Source organism: Lynx canadensis, chromosome D1, assembly GCF_007474595.2.
Source record: "Lynx canadensis isolate LIC74 chromosome D1, mLynCan4.pri.v2, whole genome shotgun sequence".
NCBI classification, from domain to species: Eukaryota; Metazoa; Chordata; class Mammalia; order Carnivora; family Felidae; genus Lynx; species Lynx canadensis.
The window spans coordinates 29,010,633-29,025,427 of NC_044312.2; the positions used below are offsets into that span (position 1 = coordinate 29,010,633).

Here is a 14,795-nt window from a genome sequence, read left to right on the forward strand (position 1 = left end):
GGGTGTATTATGCTAAGCGAAATAAGTCAGAGAAAGAAAAATATTATATGATTTCACTTCTATGTGGAGTTTAAGAAACAAAACAGATGAACGTAGGGAAGGGAAGGAAAAATCAGATTAAAGCAGAGAGAGAGACAAACCATAAGAGACTCTAAAATACAGAGAACAGGGGCGCCTGGGTGGCGCAGTCGGTTAAGCGTCCGACTTCAGCCAGGTCACGATCTCGCGGTCCGTGAGTTCGAGCCCCGCGTCGGGCTCTGGGCTGATGGCTCAGAGCCTGGAGCCTGTTTCCGATTCTGTGTCTCCCTCTCTCTCTGCCCCTCCCCCGTTCATGCTCTGTCTCTCTCTGTCCCCAAAATAAATAAACGTTGAAAAAAAAATTAAAAAAAATAAAAAATAAAATACAGAGAACAAACTGAGGGTTGCTGGAGAGATATTGCGTTGGGGGATGGGATAAATGAGTGATGTATACTAAGGAGGGCACTTGTTGGGATGAGCACTGGGTATTATATGTAAGTGATGAATCACTGGGTTCTACTCCTGAAACCAATATTACAATGTATGTTAACTACTTGAATTTAAATAAACAAATTACGTACTCTAAAAAAAAAAAAATAAAGATGATGTATAAGATCACTGAAGTAAAGGATGAATAAATATGAGGTGAATTAAAACCAGGACAGTAACAGCTGATCCTTAAAATAGGATCTTTTATGGGGATCCTGCTTCAAATAAAGAGACCTTGTGGAATCCTAGGTTGTCAAGGATAACTGTCAAACACGAGCTGAAAGCAAATTTGGCTATGGTGAGCAAGCAAGTGACCTGGTCTCTCCTTAAAAGACCTGAAGTGGCTACAAATCATAGATTAAAGCTTCCTAGGGAAGCAAGTGTATTTAGAGGCCCAACTCCCTCTGGGCAACTGGCACATTTAAGGAATCATTTTTATGGTTAACAATGACTCAGTTCAATTAGAATGGTTAATACAAATATCAGGTTTAATTAAATATTTTTCAGGCATAAATTGGAAGTGAGAACGTCGATTTTTGCCCTTTCCCCTGATCCAGTCCTTTCTCCACCCTTTCAATGCTAACTGTTGTTAAAATAAAAGCTTTAATGATAATGCAAAGCCACAAACCAAACTATGAATGACAACAATGACAACTACAAAATACCTTAGTGCTAGATATGCAGACAAAAATTCTTTAGTCTTCAGATTATAGAAAGAAGAGACAGAGCACATAAATGAACAAGAGATAAATTCAAGAAATGGTAAATGGCATGGAGGTCAATTGACATGTGCCCTCTGGGCCAGAGGGAAGATTTTATGGCCAGATGTGAAGCTCAGCAGAGAAGGATATAAAGAAATAGACAAACAAACAAATAAATAAAATAAAGTCCACTTTTGAGAGGGTGGTTAACTTTTCAATATGAAATATTAGATTTTTAAAAAGCAAATTTGGTTGAGGGCTTCACCTAGAATCAGACTACAGGCCTAGCTAGCTGCTCTGGAAGAAAGACACTGCTGCCGCATTCAAGCGGTGGATGATAACCCTCTGGAGGAGCAGGTTTTGAAAATCAAAGTACCCAAACTCAGCACAAAGCTCCTCTCAAATATATTTAAGCTTACTGATGAGATCTTGCCTTGCAAGAGATTTTGAAGCTTAAAAATGGCAATAAAGGTACTGAAAGGTGTCACTGTTATTTTTTTCCTTTCCATGATTGCCATGAAAATATGGCATGGTTCTTCAGCAACATTACAGTGTATCTCTGTAATTCTACTAAAATAGCAGATGGTAGGGTGATCACATTAAAAAAGAAAAGAAAGAAAAAAAACCCACAGGCAAGTTGAACTTGGTGATAGCACAATGAGATCAATGAAGTATCTGAAGTCTAAGAAGATACAGTTTTGTTCTGAAATTTGGATGGGTTTTATAAGTATGAATATGAACTAGGTGACCTTCCTAATGAGGAACCAAAAGGATAATGATGTTCTTGGTGATTAAAAGAGGAGCTAGGAAATCTAATTAGAGGATGCATGTGTTACACTTGTTGGTGAAACAGGAACCTATTTTCAGCAGTGCTGGCTGATGAAGGCACCTCATTCCCCTTCAAAGAGAACTTTTCCTCCATTGTCTTTAATTACAGTGGAAAACATGGCACTATGTTGTTTTACAAGGAAGATTAACTGGGCTTTACAGAGTGAAGACTTGTGGATAAAGAGGCCAAAAAAGGCAGCCATCTTTGTTTTGTTCTCTTTAGCATTCCCTGTTTTGTATTTACCACAAAGACAAGAGCTGAAGAAGTTAATATCAGAAGTTAATTCCAATCTGTCAGCTCATCACAAACTTGAAAGAGACAAGACTTTGGTCTATGCTGAACCACAAGCTCTTGTGTGTGTGCTGACATCAGCACACCCTGAATGCTCAGTGTTATGTTCTAAATGCTTAGGCTAATAGCCAGATGTCAATGATTCAGATAGAGGAGGGTGGGGTGTGAGGGAACAACAAGGAACCTCATCAGGAATGAAATGTGAAATGTCTGCATTTTTTTTCTAATATGTTGACATTTTGCAGGTTGGGGAAAATACAAATGATTACGCTGCTGTCATCAGCCAAAAGCAATTGGTATTTCTCTCTGACTCATTCCCTCCCACCTGGATTTAAATTGTGGATTTGAAAAATAAAAATCATATACATTATTATCAACAGGAAATGGACAAATATGTACAGCTTTAGATGTCTTTGCAAGAAGAAGTCACTTGATGAACATCTTCCTAAATGGTGAAATGCAATGTTTAATAGAGTCTCTCTCAGAAAGAAGACCCAGGGTTGGGAGGGATACCTAAATTCCAAATAGGATATATGGAAGCTGGAATGCAAGGGGAGAGTGTCAGAGAAATAATAATTTGACTTCCCTGGAAGGAGAAGACCACAAGTCCTTTTGTGTATTAGGCTTTTCTTTGGCTATTTGAGTTTCACACTGTATACAGGCTACCATTGGTTCCCCCCTTTGACTGGAAGTTTTGTTAATTTGACAAATGTTTACTGGGGAAAAAACATTGCAAGATACAGTGCTGCATCCTGTAAGTGCAGAAAAAAAATACACACAAGATATAAGTCTAAGTGTAAGCTACTCTGAAATCCCAAGAGAAAAGTGATTCTTCAATGGGGCTCAGAAACACTTTATGAATGGGGTAACATTGAGTACAATCTTAAAGGAGAAGTGCAGTTTTATCAGAGAAGAGGGCAAAAGCTTCCACCTGTGACCCTATAGCATCCTGGAAGACATAATATATGTATAGTTTAGAAAGAAACATGAGATTAAGATCAGACAGACCTGGATGCAAAACCTGGTCTTTCCACTTCCTCCTGTGGTAGAATTCCTGTCTGTGAGAATTTGGTCCAATCACCTGAATTCTCTGAGCTCTGTTCTCTTCTTCTTTGAAGTGAGAATAATAACAGTACCTACCTCAAAGTGTTCTTAGCTCTTTAATACATGTCTGGCTGACACTCAATAGTTAGTAGCCTTTTCATTTAGTATATTCTATTATTCTACTGTAACTGTCTATTTACTTGTTTGTATGGAGTTGTGGACTTTGTTCCTCTTTGTAACTCAATCCAAATGGATTGATGGATGAGAAGAGATGAGGAAGCATGGTCCAAGTCTTATATATGTAATAGGATCGGCATTCTGACACAGGTGGTCTAGCATGATGGGTGCATACAAAGAAGTAGGAGAGCGTGAAGTATAAGGGTGGGTGGATCCTACAGCAAGAACAAACGCCAAGGCCATTCTTTCCTTGTAGGCAATTTTCATCAGGACATAAACAGGTGCAGTTTAAGTTTTGGAAATGTCACTTGGCCCCACAGTGGCAAAGGGCTCACCAAACACGCAGGAATTGGTAAGAGAATAGCATGACTCTTCAGGGAAGGCACACACCCCAGTGTAAGTGAGAATGGAATGGTGAGCCCACAGTCCAGAAGAAGAGCCATGGCCCACTTGCAAGTTGGTACCAGGTGTAAACATAAGGGAGAGGAAGAAGTCAGAACCACCAGACAGATTCTAGTGAAAGTGTGTAGGTGAGAAGACAAGGTATACAATTGAGTGAGAGGCATGTCTGAGAAAGATTGAATTTGTGATTCCCATGGTGCATACAAGTATGGAGAGTGGTTTGTAGCTCAGAATTAAGGAAAGTTATAAAGATACAAATTTCATAGTTATCAGACTATTGTCAGAGACCATAAGTCTTCAGTGTGCAAAAGATTCCCTTGGAGTGCTTGCTTTAAAAGCACATTCTCAGGACCTTCCCTGGAGACTTTGATAAAATGAGTCTGCGGGAAGACCCATGAATCTGCATTTTTAAAGCACCCAAAGCAAGTGCAGTGAAGGCTACGATATTGCTTTGTAAGATGTCTGAAGACATAGAAGATCCTTTCTCCTCCCACTGCGATGATATGCTCCCTGGACAGACTCATGGGGCAGGTGGAGGAGGGGCCAGGAGCAGAGCAATCCAGAAAGGTAAGAAACACACTACCCAGGTGTATCACAGAAGCCAGGAGTGGGTGCTGGGGATCAACAGGAAGTCTGGAGCTGAGATTCAGCTGGGTTTAGGAGGGAGACAGAATATGGAAGACTGAGGTGTGATGGTGCTGGAAGAGGTGGAGAAGGGAACAAGGAATCTCCCTGTCAGAGGTCTGGAGGAAAAGGCCAAAGAAGATGTAGGATGGTACACAGAGGGCACACTAAAGACAGTCCCTAGACTCCTCATGCCCATTCCCCAGATCTCCTCTGGAGGCACGTGGGGGCAAGGTGTGCTTCTTAGCATACCCTAATAAAGGAGTGGGGAAGGCCGGTAGAGGCAGGAGGGTGTTGGTGTGGGGTGAGCAGGGGCTCTGAGGCTCTGCCTACAGGTACTGGTGGGGTGCACAGTGGATGGGGCAATCATCAAAGGGTGGAGGCTGAGAGTCATTGGCTGGTGCTGCCTGTAGTTGTGGAAAATCCAGTTTGAAGAGCCAACCTGATATGTATATTTATTCTGGAGGAATGGCCATTAACAAAAGAAAATATAGATTTGTCCTCATGGCTTCCAGGGGCCACTGAGGTAAGCTGGAGTCCTGGCTGCTCTGAGGGGGGTTGAGGCATTGCCTGAGGAAAAAATCCAGAGCCCAGATGTTGCCTTAACTGGAATATTTTGCCATTTTCATTTGCAATGACAAGATTCCTATCAGTTGTCCCTATTCCTGATACTTAACTCTTAATGAAACTAATTTGTGTCACTACAATTTCACAGATAAAATGTGAGAAATCTGTTTTTCTCTCTGCAGCCCCCCCCACCCCATCCTTTCTGGCATTGTATGCGCTCTCTGTCCCTCTCCCCTGCCAGTTCCACTAATCCAGGCGTTTATATGGCTCATTAAGCGCATCACACTCTCTGCAGTGCTGGATGTAATCAAGTTCAGTATCTTCCCTCTTTACTCTTTAAAGACAGGGGGATGGGGCCTCTCTGGCTCAGGACTCAGTGGAGGTAAAGTGGGTTGGCAAGTTGAGAGAAGTGAGTGGCTTCCTGGAGGGGCAGAGCTGGGGCCAGCAGGCTGAGCTTGGCCATCTCTCTGCTGCTGCAGGCCTGGCAAGACTTCAAGGTGCCAGCCCTCCAGGTGGGCCTGCAAATAGCTGCATCCACTCAATAAAACTTACTTATATTTAGAGCAGGTTGCTTTTCCATTAAAAAATCATTTTGATTGCTGCCATTTCCAAGGTTGTGAATGATAAGTTTTGGAGACCTGCCTTTAATACTATTTCCCCATTGTTTCTTAACTTTAGAACACTTAGCTGGCAGTCAGCTGAGAGTCCATCTTGTTCTGTTCTTACATTTCAGAGACAACCAGAGAACAGAGAGCATCAGTTTGTCTGAACCAGGGTCGGGACCAGAACTCTGTTTTTCTTGTTCCTGGTCTCTCAACGTTCTGTGGTCTTTCTAGTACCTGCCATTGCCCCACACTAAGAAACTTCCAGGCAGTCTAAAATGCCACTGTGAGTTGTACTCTGCCTGCCTGACCTATCTCATCAGTGTGGCTTTTGAAGGGCAGCAGCTGGTGTGGAGGGAAGAATCACCTCATGTGGGTGCCATCCACTGATCTGTCTCTGTGCATCGCCCACCCACCTATGTTGGCTCTCACAGTCTGCCCCATCGTGTCCTGCCTCACCCCACTCCCCAACCTACTGTCTCACAAGCTTTGTCTTATGTGTTCTTTTGAAACTGCTTTCATCCCATTTTCCCTTGTTCTTTGTATGCAGGTAGGAAATAGATAAAGGTATGTTTGTGTGAGAGCCCTGTTCTGAGTATGTGTTGTGATGGGGTCACAGTGCAGAGTCAAAAGGGTCTCCAAAAACAATCCTACATTCTTTGAGGCCAAACACTGCTGCATGCCTGAGAATGTGGAGGCGTGTGTATTTGGGAAGTATGAGTATATGGGTTGTAAATGTAAAAAATGTCTTTTAAAAGAATGCAATCAAAATTTTTTTTGAATTTTTAAAATTATTTTAAGGAACCCTCATGCACTGTTGGGGGGATGCAAATGGGGTGCAATCACTGTGAAAATCAGTATGGAGTTTCATCAAAAAATTAAAAATAGAATTACCATATGATCTGGTAATTCCACTATTGGGTGTGTACCCAAAGAAAATGAAAACACTTTTTCAAAAAGATATATGCACCCTTATGTTTACTGAAGAATGGGATCAGATTTAGATGGATGAGTGGAGATGCTGGTATAGGTAACAGACACACATAGGCTAATTGTTGATATGGGTTTCTATCTGGAAAGTCATCTACCAATGTCCATGATGAGTTGCCAAGTATGGTGAGTTGTATCAAAGCAGTAAAAAGAGTTCAGATACTAGAACAAGAGTACATAGGCTTTAATCTCAGCTCAAACATTTGTAAGATAGTATGAGTAAGTAAGCTGCCTAATCTCTCAGTTTCATCCTCTGTAAAATCAGGATAAATATAGTACTTAATTCCTAGAGTCATTAAATGAGATAAAACATGTAGAACAGGGGTGCCTGGGTGGCTCAGTCAGTTAAGCATCTGACTCTTGATCTTGGTTCAGATCATGATCTCACCGTTCATGAGTTCAAGCCCCATGTCAGGCTCTGTGCTGATGGCAGGCATGGAGCCTGCTTGGGATTCTCTCTCTCCCTCTCTCTGCCCACCTCCACTCTCTCACTCTCTTGCTGTCAAAAAAAAAAAAAACTAAACTAAAAAAAAACCTATTTAGAACACTTAGTTTAGTGGCTCTGCACATAGTAAATCATTGGTAACACTAATTAGACACAATCATGGGAATACTGAGGCCTAGAAGGAACACCTGTGGCCCACAGAAAGGGCCAGTCAGCTGGACAATGTCACTCTGATCTTGTGTCAAGTTATTTCCACTCAGTCATAGTGTCAGATAATTACAGGACATATTTTCTAAAATGCTTTCACTGAGGAGAAAAATAAGTTACATGGAGATTGACTTTCCCAGAGCCCTTCTGCTGGTGAGCAGCAGAGCCTGGCCTCAGAGAGGCTCTGAGACTACTGACCTATTGCATTTTTCTGCATTTCATTCCTGAACAGCTGAATTTCTGCTGCTGGCATCATCAATGCAACCGTCCAATCTCTGTTTATCCATTCATTCAACAAGGCTTTCCTTACCCACAAATGTGTATGGAGCTCTGTGCTAGGTTCTAAGGATCAAACCAGACATTGTCCCTACATATATGGAGCATACAGGCTAAAAGGGAGGGAAGATCTTAATCAAACTACATAAATGAAGCAGAAGTAAAATTGCAACTAGCAAGTGAAGTCTACAGAGAAAAGGATTGTAGCCATGGCACAGCCCTGTGTCCTCATCACTGAGAACAGCACCTGACTTGTGGCAGATACTGGCAAATACTTACTGGACGAATGCTAGGGAAAGCACTGTGGTGAGAGCAACCTCCAGAAGCATTGTATGAGAAAGTGTGCAGTGGAGCACTGACCTACTCAGGGAAGACTTCCTCAGGAAGGGATCCTAGGTGAGTGAGTACTAACCAGGTGAAGCAGGCTGGGAGGATCCTGGGGATTAGTACTGCTGTAGTAAAGGGCACAAGAGACTTCAGAAGAAAGGAACATACAGTCCAGTTGAGCAACAATATTGGCAGCCATACCAAGGGAAGCAGTGAGAAGATGGGCTGTGTCACAAAGTGTTGAAAAATACTTTTGTTTCATATTGTTCAGCTGTTTCATATTGTTATGCCTCCATGATGAACATTGTCTTATTGACAATTCCCAATGACAGTCAGCAGGCCTGGAAACATCATCCCAGTTTTAGCTTTGTAAACTGAGGCCTGTAGACTGAGTGTGTTGTCTAAGTCACACATCTAAACATAGCATCTGTGGGGCTTTCTGTCTATAAGATGTTATACAGTCCTCCCACCAACTTTCTAAAGGAAGGTACTGACAGCACATCTGAGGAAAGTAAGATAAGCAAGGTTAAGTAGCTGTCAGGTGGCCTGCCGAATTGGGAGATGGAAGCTAGGTCTTCTCTATGGAATGCATTGTATCTCCCTACATTCATATGTTGAAGACCTAACCCCCTAATGTGTATTTGGAGATGGATCCTATAAGGAAGTAATTAAAGTTAACTGAGGTTATAATATTAGAGCCCTAATTCAATAGCATTAGTGCCCTAGTAAGAAGGCATATGAGAGAGTCCTCTCTTTCTCCCTCACCCCCTCCATTTCCATCTCTGCCTGTATCTCTCCACACACCACACACACTCAGAAAAAAGGCCATGTGAGGACAAAGTGGTCATCTATAAGCCAGGAAGGGAGCCCTCATCAAAACCAGATGATAGGTCTTCCTGGCTTATCTTGGGCTCCTGGCCTCCAGAACTGGGAGGAAATACATTTATATTGTTTACGATATTTTGTTATGGCAGCCCTGGCATGGTGATACAGTCTTAAGATACATTGCTGTTATCTGCTATGACACACCTTTTTCATTAGTGGTTGGGAGGTGCAAGAACCTAGATTATTCAGTTGTCAGTCCTAGGTTCCCTCTCTTGGTCATATTCATTACCCCTCATGACCTTTCTGAGGGGGTCATGGTAGGCTGAGGAGCAGAGCATCACACCCATCCCACCATTTCCCCTCCGTTTAATCAAGACCAAGACGTGGACATTCATAGACATTAAAGTGTGGGCAGTGCTGGTGGCCTGTAATTGTCCTAGATCCAGAGCTATAAAAAGTGACAGTTACAGAGCTGATTCCAGGACTGAAAAATTTAAATGTCACCACTTTCTTTGTGATTGAGATTGAGCATAGGGAAATAGGGCTGTAAGGCTATTGCCTCTGGAAGCACAGATGAGCATGTACTGCTGCATCGTTGTGAGTGTGTGCATGTGTTCATTGAATGCTATTTACCCAGGATCTGAAGGGGCATCCACTTCTGGGTTTCATCCAGTACCTACTCACTGGTATGTGTACCTCAGTGTTAATTAACCTCATTGGTCTTCCTTTTACTCGTCTTTAAAATGGACTTAGTAACCTATGTTGCACAGTACTGGCTAACATAATGCATAGAAACCAGTAAATATTTGTTAAATGGTAAATATTATTACTATTATTATGAATAATGACCCCCAAATATTTCTATTTTAAAATGAAGTTTATAGAATTAAATCATTTTCCCCTTTTGCCTTGATCTAAAAGAATAAAATATTCATAGTAGGGTGACTTCCCCATGAAGATAGTCATTTGATAATCCATTTGGTCTCTTGGTTGCATTCCTCTTGGTGCTGCTATGTGCAGAAATAGCAGAATATTCATTTATTTTACAGGCCACCAAGTCAAAGTGTATTGATTTTGGGGGGAACCTCTTCCCCAAAAATGTATAACAATGTGAGTGTTTATGTGAAAGCCATCATATTCTACATGCTTGTTACCTAAATTGTGCAAACCAAACTCCCTGAAATCTATCTACTAAGGGTAAATAAGTCAGGGAGGTCGAGCAGGCAAGCCTATCTTTAAAGTAGGCTTATATTCAAAAGCATAGGCATTCAGGCAGGCAGAGGAAGGAAGGAACATGCTGTACCCACCTGCCACTGCTGATGAGGGGCTTATTTCTAAGACACACACAGCACAATGCACACACAATGCAGAGAGAAAACAAAAGACATAGATCACACATTTCAGATGGTTGGTGGACAAAGTTTAGTTAATGTCAGTGCTGAAAGCTTGTTCAGGGTCTGAGGTACACATGGAAAGATGAATACCTTTTCATCCCACTCACCTCTAACCAAATCTCAGCGAATAAACAAATACATACACACACGAAATATCACAACAACCTGGCCCTGGCCCATGGTGTGAAATGCTACACACAGAGATGGACACAACAATGTGGGAAGGCTGGATGAGAGAGAAATGAGGGCTTCTAAGGGAGCCAGTCAGGACTCTGGAGACCTCTCCATTTATATGGGAGGAAAAGACCTTCAGGGAAGGTTTTGATGCTCCAGCTTTGGACAGAGCAGCCATCGTGATGAAGACACAGACTACTGCTCTGTCCAGTGAGTGAGAACATGACATGACAATCGATATGAGAATCATGATGGCTGCAGTTGACTTAGTTCAAATCCATAAATATAACCCCCAGAATTATAGACTCTTACTATATAAGGTATCTTAAAATTATATCTAACTTACCCCCTCAGACCTTTAGATACTACAATCAAACTGTTCCCTGGTTCTATGCTCTTTATGGAAACCACCATTCAACTTGGTTCAGAATTGGGTTTACTCCTTTTGTGAGGTGCAAACCTTGCCTTTCAGTAGACCATGAAATATTAATTACCTTGCAAACATCACTGTTCATGCTTAGGAGAATGACAGGGAGAAGCATTTCATATCTAAGGGTGGTGGGTTGAACAGTATGGATGAACATAGGCCAAGCAAATCCAGCCTTTCTCCCTCTACATGCCCCGATCCCACTGCACCCAGGCTTCCTGCACTCACCATACAGTGTGATGCTGGCATTGGTGTTCCCAAGCTTGTTTGTGGCCACACAAGTATAGTTCCCATAATCCTTTTCTGAAACATTGAAGAAAGTCAGAGTGGATATGTGGCCTTTGTTCTCAATCCTCACGCCGCCCAGGCCGGTGGCTAGCCTGCAATAAGAGAAGGTATTGCTGGTCTGGTTCTACAGATAGAGTGAAACAGCAAACAGAGAAGCAGGGGAAAGTGATAGATACCAGAGATGAATCTTATAAGGAGGCTCCCCTCCTCACAGACACCTTTCCTCTAACTGACCCAGTGTCTCTAATTCAAAACATAAGTACCACAGCCTCCACAGGAGGAAAAAAGAGAGAATATTCATGCTTCAAAGGTGAAATTTACTGGTGTCTAGTCATTGATGGCTGCCATGTCTACAACTAATCTCAGGTTGTGAAATGAGGTCAATTAATTTTCCCACTTTCCAGCTTTCTCTATTTTTTCATTCCTGGTTCTAAAAGGAGACATTGTCATAAAGGGGACTAACGCATTTTGGTTTTGCCATATCGTTCTCCTTTACTTTATCATTCTCTTTCCATGTGGGGAATGATCCATTGGCTCTGCATCAGATATGCCCTATTTCCATTTTAAGGGTACCTGGTATCTTCCTTGAACCACTGGAATTCAGCCATAGGCACTGCAGAGGCTTCACAACTCAAGATACCCTTCTGACCAACAGAGACACCAGTGTTCTTGGCTTTTGAGATATAGGGAGGGTCTGTGGAAGGAAAATGCAGAGTGATTTCATGAAACAGATGAAAGGGAAATTTAGTCACCTGTTATGCAAATGGATTTCTTGTGATACCCTACCTTCCCAGTTACATAACCCTTTATTTTAGGAAAATAATTCTTGCTTAAAGATATTGCATTTACCCCAGCATCTTCTTAAGCCTTGAAATCAATTCAAAGTAAACAATTCTCCCCATTAGCTAAAAGTTCTGACAGGCACAGGTAGACTCCAGGGGCAAAATGGCAATGGGGACACTCATGGTGCAAAACAATCTGAGAAAGTATTTTCCTGTTGGAAACAATTTGGAACTATCAGAAAATGGCACTGTCATGACCAACTTGTTCTCTTAATACCTATATTATTTTTTCCTCTGAAACTTCCTGACAATGGGTCAACTCACAGTTTACAGTGATTTTTACTTTCCGCACATCAGGTGCGGCAACATCATTCAAGGCGCTGCATTCATACTCCCCAGACTGGTCACGTTTGATGTCAGAGATTTCCAGGTATTCATCCTCACTCACAAAGCCCTGGCCTTCTGGGAGGAAAGAAAGAGACAGAAACAATCAAGAAACTGTGAAACCAGGGACAGAACCATATTCATATCTTGAGCTTGTAAGGAAAGGAATACAAAAAGCTGTAATAATGGGTTTTGAATATTGAGTCAAAGATTATAAGACACCATGTTGAACAAATAGTATGGCATTTGAAGAAAGAAATTCTCTGCTTGAGTCTTGCGTTGATGTGTTTTTGTCCAAGTCACTTTAACTTTTTAGACCATTTGAAAAGAAGAGGCTTTCATTGTTTTTCCTATATGATTATTATGAGGATTAACTAAGAGAATACACGTGAAATGCCCAACACACTAGTAAACTTTGATATTTTAAAGAGAATTGTTATGATTAATAACATAATAAAAATGTAAGGATAACTTTAGGGTATGTTAGTGTGGGCATCTTAATTTTTTATTATGTAGAAATTCCCTTGGAGACAGAGCACAAAATACTAACTACTTGTAGAATAAATAAGCAAAATAAATTAATATTTTAATATAGATGTAAAGCAGTTGATTTGTTTTCAAATTGTACTAGAGAAGAAAAATTGGAGAAAGAGTGAATACAGAAGTACTCTGTGACTGTTTTGCAGGATGTGCTCAATAAATGGAGCCAACATAAAATAACAGTGGTGGCCTCAAATGATGGATCCAGAGTTACTGGAACAGCCTTATGGATTTAATACCTGACTTTGTGGGACATTCTGGAGGCTTTATTCCTAGGCACTTGTGAAGATTGGAATTCATGATACAAAATATTGTGGGTTTGTAAAATGTATACTGTTTGCAGCCATTACATGTCTTACAAAAATCTGGTCCCTCTGTCTTGTCCCTTATTCCCATCCCTGTGGTTCAGCACAAATAGAACAGACCCTCTGCCTTGAAATTCAAATGTTTTCAGTTCTGTCAAAGCACTAGGCTCCCATGAAAACCCAGCCAACACAAAGGCCAGGGAGGAAGTACAGCCATTTGCATTTCTTTTCTGCCTGTTGCCTGATTCCTTTTTGTGCTCCAGACATTAGAGTGAAAACAGTTTTAGGAAGATAACAACTCATTATAATTTTCCTCAAACACACATATAAACATATTCCTATCCAATGGATGCTCCATCAACTAAGTTTAGGTCCACTATGGATGTGAAACAGCAGGAAGTTGAGGGGTAGGGTGATGGGCAGTGGGTAGAGAGACAGGTGCTTTAACAACCTGATTTTGATTCAAGTCTAAGCCTTGGGGAGTTTTCCCCCACCCTGCCCATTTCCCCAGACCACTTGCTTTTCACCTCATGTGGCCTTCATTGCCTCCTCTTCCCACCCTAAGTCCCAAACACCCAGGCTCTTCCATTAGTTACCAAGTATATCCCAAGAAGGTGTGGGGCCCCTGGCAAAATATTTTTCAAGGGGACGCTCTATATATAAACAATTGCAGTCACCAATTCTGGTAGCCCAATATCATGTAATTACATGAAAGAAATGTTGGCCTTCCAGCAGGAGCAATCCTTTGCCACCCTCCTAGAACCAGGAACTGTTGATTGGGTCCCAGTACAAGCCCACAGGCATAAGTGTGGGAATCTTGGGGAATCTAGTTGAACCCACATGAAGAATGGCTGAGGGTAGAGGTTGGAAACGCACCCTGAATGGGAGAAATGGGGTTGTAGGGCCCTATTTACCAGGATCCCAAGGTAGTGGTGCTGGTCACAAGCCCTGTACCACAGCAGACATTTGGTCATTCACGCTAATTCATATACTAATTCCTCAAGATTTATTGGAGGGATATAAACATCTTCCCATCTTTTTTTCCCCCTTATTTCTCTTAGGGTTAACAGAATCTCACAGTTGAAGAAGATTCTGAGATCACTTATTTCAGGAAGTCTATAAAGACAAAAATTGCCTCACTTATTGAAATTATGTTGGTGGACCAATCTCAGTATTTTAAAGGATCAAATAACAATGATATCACACCAAAACAACTTCCCAAATGCACTGTACCTTTTCTGCAGTGAATAAATATGGCAGAATTGAAAGTCTGCCTTGGTACTACTAACAGGCCATTATTTTTTCAAAATGTGCTGCGGTGCATTTACCACAAGTAATTAAACTCCACTTCATTTGACCAAAGGAGCCACCTGCAGTAGGGCCTGGCAGGAGCCTCAGGCAAGGTTACTGACCTGCTTACCTTGGAGAGAATGAGATAGATCTATATCATGCTACACAGTATACACCAGACAGCGCTGTCTTAAAGTCCCTGATAAGGCAAGTTTATGGATGCCAGTCAACTTAGAAGTGTTGGTTTGTGCAAAGGGAAGGGATAACCAACCTCAAAGAAGGTGGAGGTCAATGTGCTAGGGCCCTGAGTAATTCTCTGCATTTGTATGAGTAGGGCAGATTCTGGATTCTTCATGAAGCAATTACAGGGCAACACAACCACCCTTTGGAATGCGGG

At 41.7% G+C, this 14,795-nt stretch overlaps 1 protein-coding gene across 2 annotated transcripts in view; it reads right to left on the reverse strand.

Moving 5' to 3' along the window:
* OPCML (opioid binding protein/cell adhesion molecule like) overlaps positions 1–14,795 on the reverse strand; it is a 1,096,360-nt gene that overhangs the window by 11,290 nt on the left and 1,070,275 nt on the right. For both annotated transcript variants that reach the window (XM_032595036.1, XM_030333077.2), the window contains 3 exons: positions 12,204–12,341; positions 11,671–11,791; positions 11,038–11,189 (listed from right to left, as the gene is read on the reverse strand). In XM_032595036.1, the coding sequence (XP_032450927.1) occupies positions 11,038–11,189; positions 11,671–11,791; positions 12,204–12,341 (411 nt within the window). The remainder of the gene's footprint in view (positions 1–11,037; positions 11,190–11,670; positions 11,792–12,203; positions 12,342–14,795) is intronic.